We start from the raw sequence: 24685 nt of genomic DNA, 5'->3' as shown, positions 1-24685 counted from the left end.
TAGCAGTGAAAAAAACAACAACTTGTACTCGTCTCTTTAAAATCAATGTTGCTGTTAACTCATCAATATTGGTAGGGAACGAATTTCATGGATTTCATGGATGAGGAAAAATTCCCATTCATTTATGTTCAAATGTGGAACTTCACGAATTCATATCCTCACGAAATATCCGTTTTGATAAAAATCAAGAAATTTGATGCCCACGAAATTAAACGATTTTACAGTATGTTTGAATATCTACTTAAATGCATGTATTAATAGATATTCTTTTGCTCATTTTGAGACTCAGTAGAGAGAGATATGTGAAAAGAACCATGTTTGAGAGAACAACATTTGACTGTACTTTACTGTTGTTTACTTGCCTCTCTCTGACGTACTTTGTACATATTCAGATATGTAAACATGCAGAATTTTCTCTTAATCAAGAAGTTGCGATAAACAGGGATGGTTATTTTGAATTGAATATTAGCACATCAAACCTCAGGTTATAGTTTCCTGCACTGAAAAAGAAATTATATTAAGACTGACATTTTGTTTTCCTGTTCAATCCATTAACACTGTATATATAATCTATTAGCGCAGTAGAGGAGCATCTCATCAGCACAATTAAGATATTTATTTTCTTGTTCATTGTTGCTAAAATTATTGTGTATGAAGGATTGGCAAAGACAGGTTATTACCCATCTCTTAACCTTTAGCCTGCTGGCACAAATGATTCTGCTTTTGCAACCAGTGCAGACAAAGATCAGCCTGCATGGATCACTATTCAGTCAGTAAATTGTCAGTGAACAACCCTTTGAATAATAATTGGTACTGCCCAAATTAAATGATGGACCAGTCCATTTTAGAAATTTAGCAGGATAAAGGTTAACAGTTATTTCTTACTCAGTACATTCACTGCTTGTATTATGCTGCTTAACTGCATGAGCATAGAAATGGGGTAAACAGTTGAATCCTGCCTTAACGACCACCTGTATTATGCAGACACTTGCCTTAAGCAGCAAGTCAATTAACTTTCCAAATTTATTATGTGACATATGATTTACTTCTGTTTGTATGTGCGTGCGTGCGTGCATGCGTGCAGTGCAGTGCAGTCCAGTTGCAGTCCAGTCCGATCCAATCCATTCCGTCAAAGATCTTGTCTGCATTCTAATTCGAACATTTCTCGTCAACTTGAACAAAATGCGTTTGCCAATAAGTCCTCAGCCAATTTCCATAACTAGCCAAATCAGCCCAGGCACTTTTGAATTATGGCCCTTGAATTACTGATCAGAACCACTCGCCCAAACCACCCAAACCACTTTGAATCACTATAGGAACCACTCATCCAAACCACTTTGAATCACTAAATGATAGGCAGTTGTGGGAGACATGCGCTTTTCTCGAAAGAAGCTCTAGTATTTAATTGTACTCCCCGACACCAAAGTTGTAAGGGGGGGTATACTGGTTTCAGGTTGTCTGTCTGTCCGTCCGTCTGTCTGTCCGTGCCCGCGAAATGATGGTTAAGTGACTGCATAACGGTACTTTCTCTTTGATGTCATTCATTCCGTTCTGTTTATGTGACTATTTTTCTTTTTATGTGACTGTTAGAACAATAGAGAGAACAATGGGGGAGTCACATAAAGACCGTTTCGTTAGAACGTTCGTCCATCCGTCCGTCTGTCTGTCCGTAGAAACAATCTTGTGCGCACCATCTCTCCTCATCCCCTTGACACAATTTAATGAAACTTCACACAAGTGATCAGTAACAACAGTAGTTGTGCATAGGGCATGTTAGGTTCTTTCAGAAAAAAAACTTGCAGAGTTATGGGACTTTGTTTTCTGTTACTATACTATATACATAGGCACAATCTTGTGCGCACCATCTCTCCTCATCCACTTGACACAATTTAATGAAACTTCACACAAGTGATCAGTAACAACAGTAGTTGTGCATGGGACATGTTAGGTTCTTTCAGGAAAAAAACTTGCAGAGTTATGGGACTTTGTTTTTTATGCCCCCGAAGGGAGGCATATAGTTTTTGAACCGTCTGTCTGTCGGTCTGTCAGTCTGTCGGTCTGTCGGTCTGTCCGCATTTTTCGTGTCCGGTCCATATCTTTGTCATCGATGGATGGATTTTCAAATAACTTGGCATGAATGTGTACCACAGTAAGACGATGTGTCGCGCGCAAGACCCAGGTCCGTAGCTCAAAGGTCAAGGTCACACTTAGACATTAAAGGTTATTGCATTGATGGGCGTGTCCGGTCCATATCTTGTCATCGATGGATGGATTTTCAATAACTTGGCATGAATGTGTACCACAGTAAGATGACGTGTCGCGCGCAAGACCCAGGTCCGTATCTCAAAGGTCAAGGTCACACTTAGACATTAAGGGATAGTGCATTGATGGGCGTGTCCAGTCCATATCTTTGTCATCGATGGATGGATTTTCAAATAACTTGGCATGAATGTGTACCACAGTAAGACGACGTGTCATGCGCAAGACCCAAGTCCGTAGCTCAAAGGTCAAGGTCACACTTAGATGTTAAAGGTCTTTTTTCATGATAGTGCATTGATGGGCGTGTCCGGTCCATATCTTTGTCATTCATGCATGGATTTTAAAATAACTACGCATAAATGTGTGACACAGTAAGACGTGTCGCGCGCAAGACCCAGCTCCGTAGGTCAAAGGTCCTAAACTCGAACATCGGCCATAACTATTCATTTAAAGTGCCATCGGGGGCATGTGTCATCCTATGGAGACAGCTCTTGTTGTTACTATACTATATACATAGGCACAATCTTGTGCGCACCATCTCTCCTCATCCACTTGACACAATTTAATGAAACTTCACACAAGTGATCAGAAACAACAGTAGTTGTGCATGGGGCATGTTAGGTTCTTTCACAAAAAAAATTTGCACAGTTTCGGGACTTTGTTTTTTGTTACTAAACTATATACATAGACACAATCTTGTGCGCACCATCTCTCCTCATCCCCTTGACACAATTTAATGAAACTTCACACAAGTGATCAGTAACAACAGTAGTTGCGCATGGGGCATGTTAGGTTCTTTCAACGACAAAAATTGCAGAGTTATGGGACTTTGTTTCATGTTAACATACTATGTACATACAGTCTGCATATGCAGTCTTGTGCACGCCTAATCTTCCGAACCCTTGCACACAATTTAATGAAACTTCACACAAGTGATCAGTACCAACCCTAGTTGTGCATGGTGCATGTTACATTCTTTTAGATAAATATTCTGCAGAGTTATGGGACTTTGTTTTTTGTTACTATACTGTATACATACAGTCTATATACATACAGTCCACATAATTATGCAATCTTATGTGCGTCAAATTGCAATGTACTGTGTCAGTGCATGCGGGGGGTACATTCATCACCTTTAGTGATAGCTCTAGTTTCAACTTGTCTTAAGCAACCACCTGACTTAAGCAGCCTGACAGTGTCACTCCATTGACTGGCTACTTAATAGAGGTTTGACTGTATATATTTATTGTCAGTCTTAGAAAAAAAGATCTTCCTGAATTTCTTATCATTTGATGTTAGAATAGTTTTTGTACACTTGTATGAGTAATTACAAAGTACCGGTAGTGTTGTGGCATCTGAAAACCGCTTGTATACATTTATGGCTGAATAATTCAGGAGTAACATACAAGCCGTTACCTTACTAAATTTTTAGAATGGACTGGTCCATCATTCAATTTGGGTACTACCTCTTATCATTCAAAGGGGTGTTCACTGAAAATTTCAGGTTTTTTTTTTATGACTGGGGGAAGAGGCCCCAGCCTGTCATTGGGGGAAGAAAATAGCGCGCGACAAGCAGTTTTGGGGGATTTTTTCACTCAGGGGGGAATTTACAATTATGCATAATAAACACTTTAAACTATGTTTTTATTACATATTCTTGCAACTTTTAGCAACTATACACACTGTCACTTAGCAATAGATGGACTTGCACTAATGTTCACTTATCATTGTAACAAGGTGGGTGGGGAGAGTTGAAATGCTCAAATCATTGAATATTTAAAGATCACATGATTTTATTCACAAAAAATGCTTTAAAATAAGAGCTGCTTTTGCAAGAGTCATCATATTATTATTAAACGCATACTTTTGTTGGCTTTTTATTTCAATTGTACTAGAAAATCTTGTAAGAAAGGATAAAAAAAGTCCGAAAATGACGATCGCAAAAACGTGTGACAAATATGAAAAAACGAAAGCAGACATTAAAAATTCTTGATAAAATTTCATCTTTTCACCAGAACTATTCCATACTTATAATATCTGATTACTTAAAACATTTGTATTTTATTTTGCTCTAGCAAAATACCTTGGCAAAGATAATAAATTTGCGTAACGGCCGACCGGCTTATTTAATCGAATCAAGCACATAAAATAATTACTTTAAATTAACAACACATATTACACAATACAGCATAAGCTGTTACCGCTAATTAACAAGAGGTACAAACACGATAATCTGACGCTGCATTGTTTATCAATCATCTATATTACATACTGCTGATAACCACGTGTCAGTCAGCGCGTGGCGTGATTGGCATCTGTCAGTAGCTAATTAACATACGACGCTCCGCCTACTTTCATACTTACGCTGGTGTCGACAAACAGTATGAAGTTCACTGGGATTTTGATTGACAAGGGGCAGAGCTTTCGAACTCGTTACGCATCAAAGAGTATTACCGCGAGACGAGCAGACGCCCACGGCATATTATGTGCGGGTCAGATACGAGTTTTTATCGATTTTCGCTGGTCAAAACCGGAACCTCGGGTCCACTGAACGCTCTTCTAACATTTTTCTACTATTTCTAAAGGTTTTCACACCCATTGAAAATTGTGAAAGACCGTCTGCAATTGTGAACGGGTCCGATATTCAGTCGGGAAAATCGCTGGGAGTAATCTCCATTGCTTTGTTTACGATTTTGGAGGGGGGAATTTCGGACGTAGGGGAATTTCGACTGCGGTAGGGGAAATCCTTGGCTGTGGGGGAAATCCTCAGCTGGGGGACGAGGCCGATATTCGGCCTCTGCTATAGAATAAAAAAAAAACCCTGAATTTACTGACTGAATAGCCAATACCAATAGCTTTGATCACAAAGGCAAAATCACTAGACATCAGCAAGCTAAAGGTTAATCACATGGACATTGCCAGTTGTGGTTATTGACTCAGTCTTGGAGAATTTAATGTTAGAGAATGCATGTAACTCTAAATACAGCTGTTGCTATATTTCTGTTAAAACAGTAAAATAATTTGTTGCTTCACAAATAATTGCATGCTGTTATATTTTATGTATTGGAATAAGAATAATATGAGCCGCGCCATGAGAAAACCAACATAGTGGCTTTGCGACCAGCATGGATCCAGACCAGCCTGCGCATCCGCGCAGTCTGGTCAGGATCCATGCTGTTCGCTAACAGTTTCTCTAATTCCAATAGGCTTTGAAAGTGAACAGCATGGAGCCTGACCAGACTGCGTGGATGCGCAGGCTGGTCTGGATCCATGCTGGTCGCAAAGCCACTGTGTTGGTTTTCCCATGGCGTGGCTCATATTATTTTTGCCTTTGCTGTCTGTTTGTCTGTCCATCCATCTGTCTGTCCACATTTTGCTTGTCAACACATCTTCTCAAAAAACCCTTGGATGGATTTCAGTGAAACTTCACAGGAGTGTTTGGCATGAAGCCAAGATGTGGTGTGATCTCTTTTGCATAACCTTTGTTATTTCCCTGTGAAGATCATTTTCAAGACTACTTGGTACTTTTTCAATACTACTGGTAAATTTGAATGAAAATTTATAAGAAGGATCAGCAGCAAGCTTAGTTGTACATATGCTACGAGTTTTAAGTTGCATGATTATTCACTGAGTGTGTTTTAAAGGTCATTTTTGCTGACTTTGTACTGTTGATGGCATATAAATGAAACTTTGTAGGAATAGGAATAATCAGTAGTAAGCCTATTTGTTCAGATTTTATGGATTCCTTCCCCCCTATGTTTTAGGGGTGGGGGGGGGGGCGGCACTTAGATTTGCCCTTGACTGTACAGATGTCAGTCCATCTGTTAGTCCGAAATTTTATTGTGCATGTCTCAAAAAGTATTTGATCTAGGATCATGAAACATTATAAGACTTTTTATTCAGCATATGAAGCTATGCACCTGGGTTTTTGTTTTGGATTTCTCTGAAATCTGAAAAAGTTATACCCCTTACAGGGAGACATGCATTTAAAAAAAAACAACACCCATCTTATGCTACAGTCAAACTTGGTTCACTTGAACTCAACGGAACTGGCAAAATTTGATCAGGTTATTAGTAGTTTGAGTGAGTAGTGTTCAAATTATTGTTGACTGTATTTGCAATATTCAGATACATTTATTTTGGTATTTATTGATATAGTTACAATTGCTACAGTTTTACAAATATACAAATTAGAGGATTGAGTCAGAAGCTATAAGCTTTTTAGCTCACCTGTCACAAAGTGACAAGGTGAGCTTTTGTGATTGCGCAGCGTCTGTCGTCCGTCCATGCGTTCGTGCGTCCGTAAACTTTTGCTTGTGACCACTCTAGAGGTCACATTTTTCATGGGATCTTTATGAAAGTTGGTCAGAATGTTCATCTTGTTGATATCTAGGTCAAGTTCGAAACTGGGTCACATGCGGTCCAAAACTAGGTCAGTAGGTCTAAAAATAGTAAATTCTTGTGACCTCCCTAGAGGCCATATTTTTCATGGGATCTTCATGAAAATTGGTCAGAAAGTTCAGCTTGATGATATCTAGGTGAAGTATGAAACTGGGTCAGTTGCGGCCAAAAACTAGGTCAGTATGTCTAAAAATACAAAATCCTTGTGACCTCCCTAGAGGCCATATTTTTCAATGTATCTTCATGAAAATTGGTCAGAATGTTCACCTTGATGATATCTAGGTCAAGTTCGAAACTGGGTCAACTGCTGTCAAAAACTAGGTCAGTAGGTCTAAAAATAGAAAAACCTTGTGACCTCCCTAGAGGCCATATTTGTCTTGGATCTTCATGAAAATTGATCAGAATGTTCATCTTGATGATATCTAGGTTAAGTTCCAAACTTGGTCACGTGCGGTCAAAAACTAGGTCAGTAGATCTAAAAATAGAAAAATAAAAAACCTTGTGACCTCTCTAGAGTCCATACTTTTCAATGGATCTTCATGAAAATTGGTCAGAATGTTCACTTTGATGACATCTAGTACAAGTTCGAAACTGGGTCACATGCCATCAAAAACTAGGTCAGTGGGTCAAATAATAGAAAAACCTTGTGACCTCTCTAGAGGCGATATTTTTCATGGGATCTGTATGAAAGTTGGTCTGAATATTCATCTTGATGATATCTAGGTCAAGTTCGAAACTGGGTCAACTGCAGTCAAAAACTAGGTCAGTAGGTATATGTCGTCTTTGTGTCTGTGCGTAAACTTTTGCTTGTGACAACTCTAGTTTAAGATCCAGCCTTGAAATTTGGATGACATGTACAGTTTTGCACACCAATCTTTAAACTGTCTTTCAGTGACCATAAATGAGACCTACTGATCTATGATCTACTTTCTAATATTTTAGCATCAGTTTGCCATTTGAAACATGTGGTTCAATATACTCAGGTGAGCGATTCAGGGTCATCTCTTGTTTAGAAACTCTCTCCCTTTATACATCTATTTTGTTATGCATGTGTGTATTCTGCCTATATTTGCTGCATGGAAATGTTTTTACCATCATTTCTGGCCATTTGACCTGATTTGCATCCTAACTTATTCATATTACAAGTAGCTGCTGCGATTACATGTACACATTTCTTCAGATGATTGTTTTATCTATTTAGAGTTACTTACCCTTGTATACATTTAGATTTGTACTAGTTACTGTTCAAGTTTATATCTGAAGAGTTACTTGCCCATTTAATTAGATTTCTGAGCACAATTCTCTGCTGCTAATTGTTTCCAGGTTGAGTTACTTATGTAAATGCCTTGTCAATAGGAGTGTTTGCTTGATTTTGTGTGGTTTAACTTGGTATATCTGTTTCTTTTTCAGGAAAGTTACATGCCCAGCAACAACCATGTCAGACTTGTACGCTTGTTTCTGAAGCACATTCATTACTTTGTCAACAGTGCAGAACCAGAGCCAGTTAGCTCCCCTTACCAAACTGCTGAGTCATCTCCCTTAGATGAATTTAAAAGGTACGCTGTGATATATTTAGTGGCACACCATGATTACTCATATTTGGCAAAGTACTTGAAGGAAAACGTTGAATATTTTCATATTTTTACTGTTTTATTGAAATACATGTACATGTATAACAATGGACTATCTTTGAAACTGTGAACTGAACTCTTCCTATCAAATTGAAATGAAACTTTATATACATCATCAACATGATTGAAGCAGACATGCACATAATGTCAGAACTTTTGGATTTAATTATTAGTCCTCTACAGGTTGAAAACCAGTTTCAGGTAATATAGGATTGCACTTTTCCATCCATCATTCCCTCCATCCCTCCTACAGTTTCATGTTAAATCATTAAGTTATATTGCAGCTGAGATAATTAGTCACCTTCAAGTAGGGGATTTTGTATTGCATAGCAATACTTCATTCACTTATTAAGTCTCCCCCAGTAGTCACACTTCATTTCCGGGCAATAAGTGGAGAGCCGTTTGACCTAGAACCTTCAAACTTCATAGGATGGTAGGGCTTATGGAGCAGACGGTCGCTATTATTTTTGGGGTCACTCAATCGAAGGTCAAGGTCACAGGGGCCTGAACATGGAAAACCATTTCCGATCAATAACTTGAGAACCACTTGACCCAGAATGTTGAAACTTCATAGGATGATTCAATGGTCATGCAGAGTAGATGACCCCTATTGTTTTTGGGGTCACTTTGTTAAAGGCCAAGGTCACAGGGGCCGGAACATGGAAAACTATTTCCGATCAATAACATGAGAACCACTTGACCCAGAATGTTGAAACTTCATAGGATGATTGGACATGCAGAGTCGATGACCCCTTATGATTTTGTGGTCACTCTATTAAAGGTCAAGGTCACAGCGGACAGAACATGGAAATCCATTTTCGGTCAATAATTTGAGAACTATTTGACCTAGAACCTTCAAACTTCATAGGGTGATAGGACTTACAGAGTAGATGACCCCTATTGATTTTGGGATCACTCTATTAAAGGTCAAGGTCACAGGGACTTGAACATGGAAAGTCATTTCTGATCAATAACTTGAGAACCACTTGACCCAGAATGTTGAAACTTCATAGGATGATTGGACATGCAGGGTAGATGACCCCTATTATTTTTGGGGTCTCTCTGTTAAAGGCCAAGGTCACAGGGGCTTGAACATGGAAAACCATTTCCGATCAATAACTTGAGAACCACTTGACCCAGAGTGTTGAAACTTCATAGGATGATTGGACATGCAGAGTAGATGACTCCTAATGATTTTGGGGTCACTTTGAGAAGAGTCAAGGTCACAGCAGACAGAACATGGAAATCCATTTTCGGTCAACAGCTTGAGAACTATTTGTTCTAGAACCTTCAAACTTCATAGGGTGATAGGACTTACAGAATAGATGACCCTGAATGTCTTTGGGGTCACTCCATCAAAGGTCAAGGCCACAGAGGGCTGAACGTAGAAAACTCTTTCCAATCAATAACTTAGGAACCACTTGACCCAGAATGTTGAAACTTATTAGGATGATTGGACATGCAGGGTAGATGACCACTACTGATTTTGGGGTCACTCAATCAAACTATTTCAAATTCATAACTTGAAAACCACCAGGCCCAAAATGTTGAAACTTAGTGGTATGATTGGACATGCCAAGTAGATGATCCCTATTGCAGCCAACCATCAGTGTCTCTTTGACTTTCGCTCCTGTCCCCTATTGACTTCTTGCCTATATGACTATGCACTTGGGGAGACATGCGCTTTTAGCTAGACTATTCGAAAAATAAGTAGAACCATCCTACTCACCACGGCGTCGGCGTCACACCTTGGTTAAGTTTTTCATACCAGTCCACTTTTTGACAAAGTCTTTTGAGATAAAGCTTTGAAACTTTCAACACTTGTTTACCATCACCATGTCCACTTGTAGGCAAGAGTACATACATCTATCAAGGATTTTGGCTGAATTATGGCCCCTTTTAACTTAGAAATCATGGTTAAGTTTTTCGTACTAGTTCACATTTTGTGTAATGTGTTTAACATATGGCTTTGAAACTTTTATCACTTGTTTATTATAACAGTCTCTATCTGTAGGCATGTGTACATAACATTGTCAACTATTTTGACTGAATTATGGCCCTTTTTCCACTTGGAAATTGGTACAATTTGTGTACAAGTCCATGTTTTGTCAGAACTATTCTACATGTGGCTTTGAAAGTTTGAACAATTGTTCATCATCATGATTTATATCTGTAGGCAAGAGTACATAACTCTGTCAACTATTTTGGTTGAATTATGACCCTTTTTTGACTTGGAAATTGGTTCAGTTTCGTACAAGTCCATGTTTTGTCAAAACTATTTGACATGTGGTTTTCAAACTTTGAACTCTTCTTTATCGTCATGATTTCAATCTGTAGGCAATAGTACATAACTCTATCAAGGATTTTGGCTGAATTATGGCCCCTTTTAACTTGGAAATCTTGGTTAAGTTTTTCATACCAGTTCACATTTTGTGTAAAGTGTTTGACATATGGCTTTAAAACTTTTATCACTTTAACAGTCTCTATCTGTAGGCAAGAGTACATAATTCTGTCAACTATTTTGGCTGAATTATGACGCTTTTTGGACTTGGAAATTGGTTTAGTTTTCATACAAGTCAACGTTTTTTCAAAGCTATTTGACATGTGACTTTGAAACTTTTAACACTTGTTTATCACCATGATTCCCATCTGTAGGCAAGAGTACAGAACTCTGTCAACTGTTTTGGCTAAATTATGACACTTTTTTGGACTTGTAAATCAGTGAAGCTTTTCGTACATATCTATATCATGCCTAACCTGTTTGTCATATGGCTTTGAAACTTTGACCACTTGTTTACCTTCATAGTCTACTTCCCTAGGACAAGGACTTGAGCTTGGTTATGGCCCTTTTCTGGACATAGAAATTAGTTAGGTTTCGCATACCATTCGATGTTTTGTCTATCAGCTGTTTGATATATGGCTTTGACACTTTGAACACTTGCTTACCAACATGGTCACACATTGCATTATAGTGCAAAACTTATCCAAATTCATAAATGCAGGTACATTGTTTAAATTGTCTTATCTGTTCCTTTTCTTTTGTCTGAAAATCTCAGGTAATATTTTGACCCTATACTTCTATCAGTGCTTCGAATAGTCGCGCACGCTGTCAACAGACAGCTCTTGTTTACAAAAGCATCTTCTAGTTATTATTATTTTTTTATTATTCTGTGAAGTATTGTCAAGGGGGCATGTGTCATATGATAGTGACATCGTTATTTTCCCTTGATAATTGAAAATGAATGTTAGTTCTATATACCAATAAAAATTGTAAGTTATAGTAAATATACTTGTAATTTATAAGTAATAGTAGATTTCTAAATATATATGTAAATTATAAGTAATAGTACTATTACAGATCACTGCTGCCAACAGTGTTACAGAAGAAGGTGTATGGATTTCTGAAACATGGGTTTGAAAGATGGCCACTTGACTCGTCCTTTAGACTGGTAACTAGCTCAAACATAGTCTTCATATGTGTCGACATGTTGTAGTTATTTAAAGATTAATATAGAGACCTGCTTAAACAAATACTAACAAATTATTTAATTTTGTGCAGAGGATATTTTATGGTTTTGTCCAGAACTGCTATTTCGTTGGGATACAAATTCATGGAATTCAACTTTGAAGATAAAATAACTGGCATTTTTATTTGTTCATGTGGATTTTATTTTATGGATGTAACCATGAAATTCAGAAAAGATGAGTCCCTTATGAATATTAATGATCTTACAGTACCTCTTGAATTTCAGATATTTTCCAACTCCTCATGACTTTCTTGTGTGTTTAATTCAAATAAGTCTTAGCTATGCCGCTGCATGCTGCTGAAAAACAGCATTTATAATTTAAACTGATAAACCAAACAGAACTGAAGTAATGAATTAATTTCTTGTTAGATGCTAGAAACATGGTTAACTTACATCCAACCATGGCGCTACATAGAACCAGGGCCTGTTCATCAAACCAAAGACTCAGACAAAGTGAATGATTTGTGGTAAGTGATATTTTACATTAAAGGAAAACTTTGGTTAAGTTTCAGTGTAAAATCTTGGTTCGTATGTTAGCAAATATGACAAATGGACCTTCCTGAAAGGGACTTGAGTCTTCGGTCATATTCTTGTTATTTCTGAAAGTCATCAAAGACATGTTATTTCAAAAGTCTGATATCCTCTAATAGGACATTCGTATTTGCAGAATTCCATTTATCTGTGACAATATCCTGTTTTGAATGGCAAGTCTGAATTCTTACAACAATATGACATTTTGGTAAATATACGTCACAACAAACATAGCAACAAACTAATATTTTATTGTTTAATACAAAATGCCATATCATACCGAGAGATATACCATACAAACATATCAGCGGACACATGCAACCTGACCTAGATCTAACCCTGCATCTTAAGTATTGTACAAGGCCAAGGACCAAATGTAGTATCTCTGAACTATCGACAACATCCTTAATGCTTTTAAGATTGTACAAATTGAGAATGAGGGATGAGTCATACCTACATGACTCATCACTATAGTTCACTACATTTGTTGAGTGACTCCTATTTTGTATTTGCAGGTTTCCGTTTATACGAGACAATTTCCTGTTTTATACAGCATTGTTCCAGGAGTTTCTACAGAGAGCAAAGAGAATGCATCTAACATCTATAACAAATGCTTATATTGTCTTCAGAGTAGCCAAGGTAAATTTAGTCCCAGTGTGTTTGAAATTTGTATTCAGATTTGATAATGTTCTTTCAATGCATATAGTTGTGCAGAATTTTGGTTGCTAGCTGGTCCATTTTCAAAATAATTTCAATGAAAATGTTGTATGTGATTGTTTGATGTATGCATAAACAGGAAACTTATTAGAGCCTGTACTATAAAAGGAGTACATGTATTACCAAAAAATACTTGATAAAATGAAATTATTTACCATTCAGATACTCCTAATGAACTCTAAAACTTTTCTAAAACTGTTATAGATGCTAGAAAAGGTTAGAAAGTGTATACAGTTTATGCTATGCAAAAGTGTATACAGTTTATGCTATGCAAAAGTATATACAGTTTATGCTATGCAAAAAGTGTATACAGTTTATGCTATGCAAAAAGTGTATACAGTTTATGCTATGCAAAAGTGTATACAGTTTATGCTATGCAAAAGTGTATACAGTTTATGCTATGCAAAAAGTGTATACAGTTTATGCTATGCAAAAGTGTATACAGTTTATGCTATGCTAGAAAAGGTTAGAAAGTGTATACAGTTTATGCTATGCAAAAGTGTATACAGTTTATGCTATGCAAAAAGTGTATACAGTTTATGCTATGCAAAAGTGTATAGTTTATGTTATATAAAAAGTGTATACAGTTTATGCTATGCAAAAGTGTATAGTTTATGCTATGCAAAAAGTGTATACAGTTTATGCTATGCAAAAAGTGTATACAGTTTATGCTATGGATCTATAGCTGCCAGTAAAGGCATCATAATCATGTATTCTTTGTAGAAATGTATCATGTTGTGAAGCTTTAGACATTTGAAGTATTTTACTGGTTGTAGATTTCCTTTAAGGATATATGCATGCTCAAATCTATGGATTGTGGGCTTGTGGATTTGATCCTCAGGTGATGATTTGAGAGAAGACATATGTCAGAAATCATTCATTCTCCACCTTTGACTGATGTTGAAAGGTTGATAGTTACTTGTGGAGAATCCTAAAACACGGGAAAACAAAACAAGTTTAAACTTATATTGTAAAGCTTAGTCATTATTAAATTGCCACTAAGGTCAAGGTGACTGTTAAGTCAATGTTTCTAAAAATAGAAAATGTTTGAAAAACCTTGTTTTCGGGGAATTTCCTTGTTTCTTGTGTTTATTGTTACTTTCTATCAAAAGTTCTGGTAAATGGACAAAGCATACCGGTAGTTTTGTTGGTAAACAATTTTTGACTTTAGCCAAGTTGAACATGACATTGATTTTCAAATTTTAAACATATGATAAATGGAAATGTTACTTTTGTTTGAGGCTTTAATTTTATGGATTGAATCAACCTCAAAAAAGATCAGAAATGAAAAAAAATGGTCCTCTACAAATTTCAACGGTTTTACAGTATCTCAAAATACTTGCAGGTTCTGAATTTAACCAATCTGCCACAGTTGTTACGTGAAGGTAAGCACTTTATGTGTATAAAAGTTTACGTTAAAATTCTTTATTATCTTGACTGGTAAGTAAAGAAATTGTTGACATAAATTGTACGTTCCTTAATATTCATTTATGTAAGCGGAATTTATTGAGTTCCTGAACTCGGAAGGAAACAAGTTTATATAAGTCCTCTGCGAATGCTTGTAAATATGACAATTTCTGTTGTTACATAAAATGTATTGATCTTACTCGTATGAATTATGAAGTTTGTATACAACATCAGAAGTCCTTGACTTGGATTCTATTTAAGGTAGTGGACCTGAAATGACAATCGTCAGATTATGTACCCTCTGTTTACGATGTCAGCATTCTCCATTTTTTATGGAAAGTCATAAAATATTATGCACGTTCACCTACATGTACATCAGAATAATTACATTCGCCCTACTCTTTTTCCATTGAAAATTATGACATTTATTTCGTATGAACAGCAAAAAGAAAGGCGCGAATGTTTCAGTGCTACTTGATAATAATGTACCACTGTTTTGACGACATCCGCATATAGTCAGGAAGAACGTTCCTTAGATGACATCGCAGTTGTTCCGTCTGGTGAACAGAATGGCTGGGAAGCTGATTTTAATGTTAAATGCAACAAAATGTGTGCAATTTATAATATTATCATGTTTAAAAATGGAAAGGAAATATAATGTAAATATAAGAAATAAAACTTTTTTTTCAGTGTTCATGCGAAATGAACGACAGAATAGGATCGGCAAATTAAATATGAATCACTAGCGCAATTCATGGATTTGCCGATCCTATTCTGTCGCTCATTTCGCATGAACACCGAAAAAAAAAAATTCATTTCTCAAGAATGCTGAATAGCATAAGGAGATGACGTAATCATACTGATATTGCCAAGTGTCATTATCGGTCCACTTCCTTAAACAGATTTATTAATAAATTATCCAGAGCAACCATTTATTTGAAAATGCTTACACTTTATACCAATAGCGGAGAAGATGATGTATCCCTTGGCATACAAGCAGCTGCAGGACCTAGGCGGGAGTTATATAGCTCCGGAACTGAGCACTCTGTTACGCTTCCAGATTTCTGAACTTGAGAGACCAGAATTTCACTATATTAACATGTTTGGCAGAGAAACTGAGACAGAGGTTTGTAATTACAGATTAATAATATTGTTTCTTAAAATTTGTTATCAGAACACAACGATTTCAAGTATAGAAATATAATTGAATATGGTTGTACATGTAATATCAATATCCAAAGTCGGCCAATATTCATGAAGCAGTCAGAGAATTAGCTCCTTTGTTTTTAATGGATGGTGAATATTAGCTCAACAGTTGATTAAAACTTTCTGTTCAACAAGATAACTACTAGTGAATACAACATGTGTTATGTGTTTAGATCACCTGAGCATAAAGTGCTCATGGTGAACTATTGTGATCACGCTGTGTCTGTTGTGCAACCGTCTCTCCGTTGTCAACAGTTGTGTTTAAACGACATCTCCAAAACCACTGAATGAATTTTGATTAAACTTTGTTGTTCCTTGGGTGGTCCTCTACCAAAGTTGTTCAAACCATTCTGCTTGGTTGCACATATGGGCCGCCAGAGCTAAAAATAGAAAAATCTTCATACGACATATCCTCCTAAACCTATGGTCCGATTTTGAAATAATTTCACACAAATAGTCCTTATGTCACTTTCTACCAAATTTTATCAAAAAACATGGCCACCAGGGTGTGGTCACTTTTCCCTATATGTATATGCCCTTCTCTTGTATCTTCGTGCCCCCTACTTATTCCCCCATTTAAATCCCAAAATTAGGCAAAATACATTCAAAACTGTATATATGATATTGAAGATAAACCTTTTATCTTTATCATGCAAACTTTTTTGTTTGGATATCCTAAACAGTCATTGTGAAATCTCATGATGTTTCAACCATGTGTGTAACCTAAGTCATGGCTGCCATTTTCCTATATCATCGTGCCACTTGTGTTATTTGGGTCGCTTATGTCATTCAAGCATGGAAATTTCCCCCTTCGATGAAATTAGGTTAGGAGAATTGGCAATGACCTTGGAATAAAACTGTCAGAAGTTTTGGAAATGAAAATTTGGATATTTTAAAAATAATTGCATTGTACATGGTTTTCTTGTAAGCAGCTACACATTTTCAATGATAGATATTTAATTAATGTGGATTAAAGGCAAACTACATGTTTTTTATGCATTTTCCCTTCTTTGTTTACGAAATACCATGTGATTATTATGTTAACACAATTTAGTGACGTCAGAACTTTGCACGAACTAGCAGCGCATGTAAATGACAGAGGCACGAAGATATAGGAAGGCACGAAGATACAGGAATTGGGGATATAGTAGAAACTTCGAAAATCTTCTTGTGTGAAACTGCTGGCCCGATTTTAAAATAATTTTACACAAATTGTCATTGTGTGACCTACAAATATTGTTCAAATTTTCCTGATTCGTCAAAAAACATGGCCGCCAGAGGGTGGTCACTTTTCATCAACAGTTTCTTTAAACAACATCTCCAAAACCACTGAATGGATTTTGATGAAACTTTACACAAATGATCTCTGGGTAGTCTGCTTTCAGAGTTGTTCAAATGGTTATGGTTCATTGAACATACGGGTCCTTTTGGTTAAAAATAGGTTTTCAGCTATCAGACTTTAAAAATATTTTAACCTAGAGCTTTGATATTTGGCCTGTTATATAAGGGTTTGACTCTCTACCATTATTGTCCAAATTATTGCCCTAAGGTCAAAAATGGCCACACCCGTGTGCAACATGTACTTACTGTGGGTTTATATATAAGAAATTTGAAAATCTTCTTCTCTGAATCAATAATAGCTAGAGCCTTGGTATTTAGCGTGTGATGTCAGAGTTGTACTGTCTACCGTAGTTGTTCAAATTATTGCCCTAGGTTCAAAAATGTATGTGACATATATATAATATAGGCTGACATAGAAGAAACCTAACTCTGTACTTGTACCATTACATCATACAAACACACTGGAAGCCATGTACACAGATGAGTGCTCTAGGGTCAGTGACCCTCTTGTTTTGTTATCCATCTATATGTGTATCTTTCCATCTGTCCATCAAGGAGTCTAGTCATTGCTTCTACATTATGAAGCTGCTGCAGCTCACTAAATTGAAACTTCATAGCAGTAACAGCATATTGTCTTATTTTCGCATCAGACAATTTTGAATAATGATACTAATTTTGAAGATTTTGGTTACAAAAGTCATGTTATCACTTACCCTAAATTGTTGAATTTTGAAAAACTTGCATTTGCACATGTCTTGGCCTTGTTCTAGTTAGATGCTTTTCCATAGAGTTATTGCTGACGGCAAGTGATTTTACCTTTGCGACCAGTGCAGACCATGATCAGCCTGCACATCTGTGTAGGCTGATCATGGTCTTCACTTTTGGCTATCCAGTCAGTAAATTTTCAGTGAACACCCCTCATATAATAAATGGTATTGCCCAAACTAAATGATAGACTAGTCCATTTTAGAAATTTGGCAAGGTAAAGGTTAAACAAGTAAATTTTGATGAAACTTCAAATCAGTAATAACTGTTATGTGTGTTTGAACATGATGTAATGATTTTTCATGTAGTTACTGCCCTTTGATGGTTTTGGTCAGCCTTCTTGAACAGACAGTGTAGTTTTCAGTATCATTGCCTTGCAAAAGGTTATTGCCTTTTGATGAGTTTCACTACGGAACTTTGTCTTATCTTATTCTTCGTAACAGTTCTGTTTCATTATTTCTGCTTCCAGGTTCAACAGTTATTACAACAAATACACACAGCAAAGACCGTTTTAAGTGCCCAGCAACCGGAGAAGAAGGCGGAGAAGTCTGGTCTTGCGTCCTGGTTGGATTTCTCCTCGCTTTTTGAGGACACGACAAAAGCCTATGGTGATATGAGCATTACAGAGGTGAAGAAGTTGGTGTTACACCTTGACCAGGCAGCTAGCAATTTATACCATCTATTCTCAGTGAGTAAATTTCTATTTACAGTGATACGAGCGATACAATGGATTTGAAAGATGCAATGAAATATATCAGAAAACAGATAATGTTTATATTTGTTTAGGATTTGTAAAAAAGAGTTTCATATTGTGCAGCAGTTGCGTGTAAATAAAATTGCATCTGAACTCTTATTGCTGCTTCACACAGCATGGAACATAGTCGTCTCAGTGTAACTGCTTACACACAGCTCGAAATGTTACAGTATTGTAATTGTTAGTTTGTCTGATTTTTAAAAAAAAATCTACGAGGTATTGTCGTCACTTTAATATTTTGTTTAGATCCACCTTTTCTCAAAAACTATAATCATTATTAGGTGACTTTGTAGGCCAAGAACTATAACTCTAATATGTATTTTGTCAGGATTATCATGGTCCTTTTTGTACTTAGAAAATTTGAGTTTTTTGGTTAAAATTTTTGTTAAGGTACACCTTTTCTCAAAAACGATGAGCTACAGCTTTGAAACTTTGCACACTTCTTTATCATCATTAGATGACTATGTAGGCAAAGAACCATAACTCTAACCTGCATTTTATCAGAATTACGGCCCTTTTTTGTTCTTAGAAAATCTGAACTATAACTCTTTTCTTACATATTGTCCAGCACTTGCAGACGAGCAATGGCACCAGCAGGTGGTGCTCTTGTTATATAATGATGTGAAAATCTATGAAAAGTTAGTATAGGGTACATTTCTTATTGAACAAACTGTTTTGCAGTTGAAACCTACTGATATGACAATGCCACATTCTCCCGGCATGGGTCATGGTCATACTCTACATGCTGGGGACCAGTCGTCATTTCTTAACACAACACTATCGACTTCAGTGCCTAGAACCCCGGATTGTGAATTTACTAGAAATGGACCACAACTGACACCAATGGGCAGATTTCAGGTTTGTTAAATATAGATATTGGGTAGCTTAGGATTAAATATTTTATAGGCATATGTGTAGGATTTCTTTTTACATTATAAGCAATAAATAATGGATTCTGATTAGGAACAATTTAAAAAAGTGTTTGTTTGTTGTGCCCTGATTGACCCATCAAAATGGTACTGACCCCAAAAACTTTTTAGGGCATTTAGTGTTTTGGTCTTTCCTGTTGCAAAAGGTGATTTCTGCTTATGTTTTCCTTTCTATGTCTTAATATATACAAGCTTGTTGAATTATTCAGGCTTTGATATACATATATACATGACCGCATGTTACTGACTTTGTGTGACTTTGTGTGTGTTTCAGAAGTCACAGTTATGATTCTAGCGAAAAAGTCCCTTGGACTCAGTCTATTAAATGGCACCATGAACAAACTAGGTCTTTAGCATCTTTGGAAGGAAATATCCCAGTTTTGTTAAAATGATTCTACTCCACTTCACCAGAGCTGAAAATAGATTTCTTTTAAAAATTATCCATCATATGAATGGCTTGATTTATCATCACCAAACTTGGTCTGTATCATCCTTGAACTGATGTTTCCACATCATTCCATCTTGTCTTTTCCATATCTTCTTAACCACTGGAAAGATGTTCATATTATACTATGTAGCATTGATTGTTAATTTCATGAAGAAAACAAGCATATCCAACTTGGATATGGTCAGTAGCTCCAAGGTCAAGGTCACACTTTGAGGTCAAAGGTCAAAAAGGTTAACTTGGTGTCCCTGCCATACTATCTAAAGGGCTTAGAAGATTTTCTTAAAACTAATATCAATTTTTAACTCATGAAGATGACTTGCATAGGGCATAACCAAGGTAAAAAATTCAAAGGTAAAGATCATACTTGGGAGGTAAAAAATCAAATAGCTTAACTTCTTGTCTGCTCCATATTGTCTAAACCACTTGGATGATTTTCATGAAACTTACATCAATTATTTACCTGACCAAGATGATGTGCAAAGCAAGCAACTCGGGACACAAGGTCCAGAATAGTTTTGTTTGATTGCATTGACTTAGAAGACCACTGCTTAAAATGCCCGCCCGCTTAGCTCAATAGGGAGAGCGCAGATCTACTGATTGCGGGGTCATGAGTTTGAGCCCTGAGTGGGTGTATGTTCTCCTTGACGATTTGCTAAAAGACATTGTGTCTGATATCGTTCGTCCTCCACCTCTGATTCATGTGGGGAAGTTGGCAGTTACTTGTGGAGAACAGGTTTGTACTGGTACAGAATCCAGGAACACTTGTTAGGTTAACTGCTGTTACATAGCTGAAATACTGTTGAAAAATGGTGTTAAACCCAAAACAAACAAAACTGCTTAAAATAAAAAAACTTTTCAAAGTCTGATATAAATCTGGTATGATATCAAAAACTAATTCTCATGAATTGCTTGATGAGTTTTCTAAATTATCTCAGATATAGACCTAATAACAAGTTGGATATCAAAGATATGCTTGTTTGTATATGATAGTTTTCTTTTTTTGTAGCTAATGAATGGTTTGCGGAAGTTTGAAATAGGCTATAACGGAGATCCAGATCTTCAGCCAATCAGAAGCTTTGAAAATAGTACACTGGTTAGAGTATTGTACCGTCTGTCAGCCTGCATTAACAAAATGGTAAAATATTTTTGCTCTTAACTTTTTTTTTCATTAAGTGTGGACAAATACTGGAAATGTCATTCATTTAATAATTTTGCACATAGCAGGCCAGTTAAATTATCACATCTAGAAGCCAGTCATCACAAATACTAAGCAGACTTATAAGTAAAAAAAATAATTAAATTCTTTAAAACAGCATGTCACAGTTCTTCCTGTATGCTCTGCTTAGCTTAGCTTAGCAGTGTGAGAGAAGTACTGCATATCTACAGTCCAAGGTTATAAATCTGTTTTGACACCAGTCTGTGAATTCCCCAACATCTGATTGGTACCAGTCTGTGAATTCCCAACATCTGATTGGTTGTTTCTGAGCACAATTTGAAAATTGACTAATGGTAGAGCTGCATTCTGAGACTGGTATCAAAAAACTGATTTCAAAACCTTGAAACCAGAGGTTTTCACTTTAAGCCTACTGTCTAGACAAAAGTCATTATTGTTGAAGACCTGAGCAATGACATTGCATCCAAAGCAATTCTCCGTCCATCTCTGTTGCATTTTGGAAACTTGTTGTTCACTGGCTTTGAACCTGTTTGAAACTAGCAAAATTACACAGTTGTTTCAATTTAAGCATACTCGGACAAGAATATTAAAAAGATTACCCAGATTGCAAGTGATCTTGTCCATCATTGTTATACTTTTAGTTGGTCAACTAAAACCTTATCTGAGGCAGAGTGAAATTTAACTTTTTATGCCCCCGATGGGGGGCATATTAGTTTTCAACTGTCCCGCCGTCCGTTCGTTAGTTCGTCACAAGGTTAACTTTTTTGCATGAAGACACTTTACTCGCGAACCACTGCACCCAGGACCTTCAAACTTCACATGCTGATAGTACTTATTGTGTACACGACCCCTACTGACTTTGGGATCATCAGGTCAAAGGTCAAGGCACTGCGGGGGCATTTGTCACCATTAGTGACAGCTGTTGTTTTCATTGTTAATTGCTACCCAATAGATATTCTGTGTGGAAATTGTCCGCCACTTTTTTTGTAGCAACATTTGGAAAATCGTCCACCAATTTTTTTTTATAGAAATTTGGAAATTGTCCTGGACTCCACCAATTTTACTGTAGTAACACGTGTTTTCTTTTCATTTCAGTTTCAGAATGAAATTCTGAATCTATACCAGAGAGATGACATTATTGGCAAAATGTCACAAGTGTATTTTGCTGCTCCACTGTCTCCGTCAAAGATTCCCAGTTCTCCAATGAGCCGAGAAACAATTCAGACACTTCGTACACCAAGATTAAGCCTACGATATCTTGCCAGTTATCAAACATTGCTATATCTAGGTTTAATGTATGCTTTCTTGAGATTCAGTTTTGGATTTGGACCAGTAGGTTATATGATCGTGTTGTTACTTTGTGTTCTTGTGTACGGATTATTCAGAGCTTTGACAATACCAGAGGAGAGGATAGAAAACTGAAGGAATGGAAAAAATTCCTATGGAAAAGCAGTCTTCATTATTGAAAACAGTGAATCAAACAAGAGTTTTAAATCAAATAAAACAGTTTTGAATCTAACAGAGGAGTTTTGAATACCAATAAGTGACGCAGATAGCTTTTGATGCCTCCCAAAAACTTTTATATCTGCTTTTTAGACCATGTACAGTTACGACATTGCAGCATATAATAATTTATTAAAAAAAGGATCTTTTTTTTAAATCTTTTTAATACCTGTGGTGGTGATGTGTACAAAAGCCAAGTATGTGTTCAAGAACTATCGAGTTTGTTGGGGGAGACCCACTATGTCATGTATCATCTTTGTTATAAATATTTTGAAGCTTTAAAGCTTAGTAGTCACTTTCTATCATGTTTGTCTTATGTAATAGCACCATATGCTTCTTTTCTCGGTTTTCATCTTATTGAATTCAGTACATATCGTTCTGTCCTTAAAGTGACACACAGGTGATGTAACATTGTGGATGAAAATCACTTAACCTTTAGCCTGCTGAAGGCAAGTGCTTCTGCCTTTGCAACCAGTGCAGACCAAGATCAGCCTACACATCCATGCAGTCTGATCATGGTCTGCACTGTTCGCCATTCAGTCAGTTTCTTTTTAGTAAGCACCTCATTTAACAGTTAATGGCACTGTCCAAACTGAAAGATGGACGAGTTCATTATAGAAATTTTGCAGGGTAAGGGTTAAAGAAACAACATTTCTCACATTTTACTGACATGCAAAGTTTAAATAGATAACACGATTTCTTACTTTGACAATGTGGGTGCGCAATTTTCATGCTTTTGCTAAACTGACCCACATTGTGCCAGGTTAGGATAACACTCAGAATTTGCTATAAAATATCATATTGCGCTGTTTATTTTTGATATAACATGTAACAAGATAAGATAATACCCGCCTGTTACATAACTGAAATACTGTTGAAAAACGGTGTTAAATCCAAAAACAAAAAGATAAGATAATTAGAGATTGATGGTTAGATTTTTTACTGGATAATTTGTCATATGTTTTCGCGACTTAACATTTTGTCAAACAGTGATAATGGAAGGAAGATTTAATTTGACAATACAACCTCTTTCTGATTCCTTTAATTAATTTAATAAAATAAAATAAGTTAATCATGAATCTGTTTCTTGAATATATACTTTTAAATACGTTTAAATATAAGATTACTAAAATATTTACAACCTTAGCAATAAGTATAATTAAAAGAAGCATGGATTTTAGTGCTGGCATAAGTAAGATTTTTTTTATGGAAATTTCTAGACTAAACATATAATCCCTCTTATCAAAATTGATATAAAGTACCCTCTCTGTATATGCTTAATCAGTCTAATGGTATGTGAAGTAAATAAAAGATTGTGAAGATAACTTCTTAAAATTACTGAAATTTATCTTCTTTGTTAGAGTACTGTAAGTGACATTTACTCTATGCAAAAGGATTTTTTTAATTTCCCAAACCAAAGATTGCACCAAACAAGATTTTTAGGAACAGGTAGATCTATTGGACTCCGTGCGTCAGCGTCCGTGTCCCGATTTGGTTAATTTTTAGCTCGACTATTCAAAGAATAGGTAGAGCTATTGGTCTCGCCCGTGTGTCGGCATCCCGATTTGGTTAAGTTTTTGTATGTAAGCTGGTATCTCAGTAACCACTTGTGGGAATGGATTGAAACTTCACACACTTATTCACTGTGATAAACTGACTTACATTGCACAGGTTCCATAACTCTGTTTTGCTTTTGTACAAAATTATATCCCGTTTTCGACTTAGAAATTTTTGGTTAAGGTTTTGTATGTAAGCTGGTATCTCAGTACCCACTCGTGGGAATGGATTGAAATTTCACACACTCGTTCACTGTCATGATCTGACATGCACTGTGCAGGTCCTATAACTCTACTTTGCATTTTTTCAAATCATGCCCCTTTTTCGACTTAGCGGTTTTTAGTTAAGTTTTTATATGTAAGCTGGTATCTCAGTATCCGCTAATTGCAATGGATTGAAACTTCACACACTTGTTTACTGTCATGAGCTGATAAGCACTGTGCAGATTCCATAACCCAGTTTTGCATTTTTACAAAATTATGCCCCTTTTTCAACTTAAGTATTCATTCAGTTGACAAGGCTGTTGAATTGTCAA

The 24685-nt window shown here is 36.3% G+C and overlaps 1 protein-coding gene across 6 annotated transcripts in view; it reads left to right on the top strand.

Moving 5' to 3' along the window:
• The window catches only part of LOC123533590 (sphingomyelin phosphodiesterase 4-like), a 44891-nt gene extending 20973 nt beyond the window's left edge, over positions 1-23918 (top strand). For all 6 annotated transcript variants that reach the window (XM_045315296.2, XM_045315294.2, XM_045315292.2 and 3 more), the window contains 10 exons: positions 8071-8216; positions 11650-11740; positions 12188-12285; positions 12865-12988; positions 14412-14451; positions 15439-15599; positions 18255-18473; positions 19221-19397; positions 20923-21051; positions 22186-23918. In XM_045315296.2, the coding sequence (XP_045171231.2) occupies positions 8071-8216; positions 11650-11740; positions 12188-12285; positions 12865-12988; positions 14412-14451; positions 15439-15599; positions 18255-18473; positions 19221-19397; positions 20923-21051; positions 22186-22512 (1512 nt within the window). In that variant the 3' untranslated portion in view covers positions 22513-23918. The remainder of the gene's footprint in view (positions 1-8070; positions 8217-11649; positions 11741-12187; positions 12286-12864; positions 12989-14411; positions 14452-15438; positions 15600-18254; positions 18474-19220; positions 19398-20922; positions 21052-22185) is intronic.
• The last annotated feature ends 767 nt before the right edge of the window (positions 23919-24685 follow it).

The sequence above is a fragment of the Mercenaria mercenaria genome, chromosome 12, assembly GCF_021730395.1.
Source record: "Mercenaria mercenaria strain notata chromosome 12, MADL_Memer_1, whole genome shotgun sequence".
NCBI classification, from domain to species: Eukaryota; Metazoa; Mollusca; class Bivalvia; order Venerida; family Veneridae; genus Mercenaria; species Mercenaria mercenaria.
Note: the sequence above shows the minus strand (reverse complement) of the source record. Positions and strands in the feature narration are given on the sequence as shown.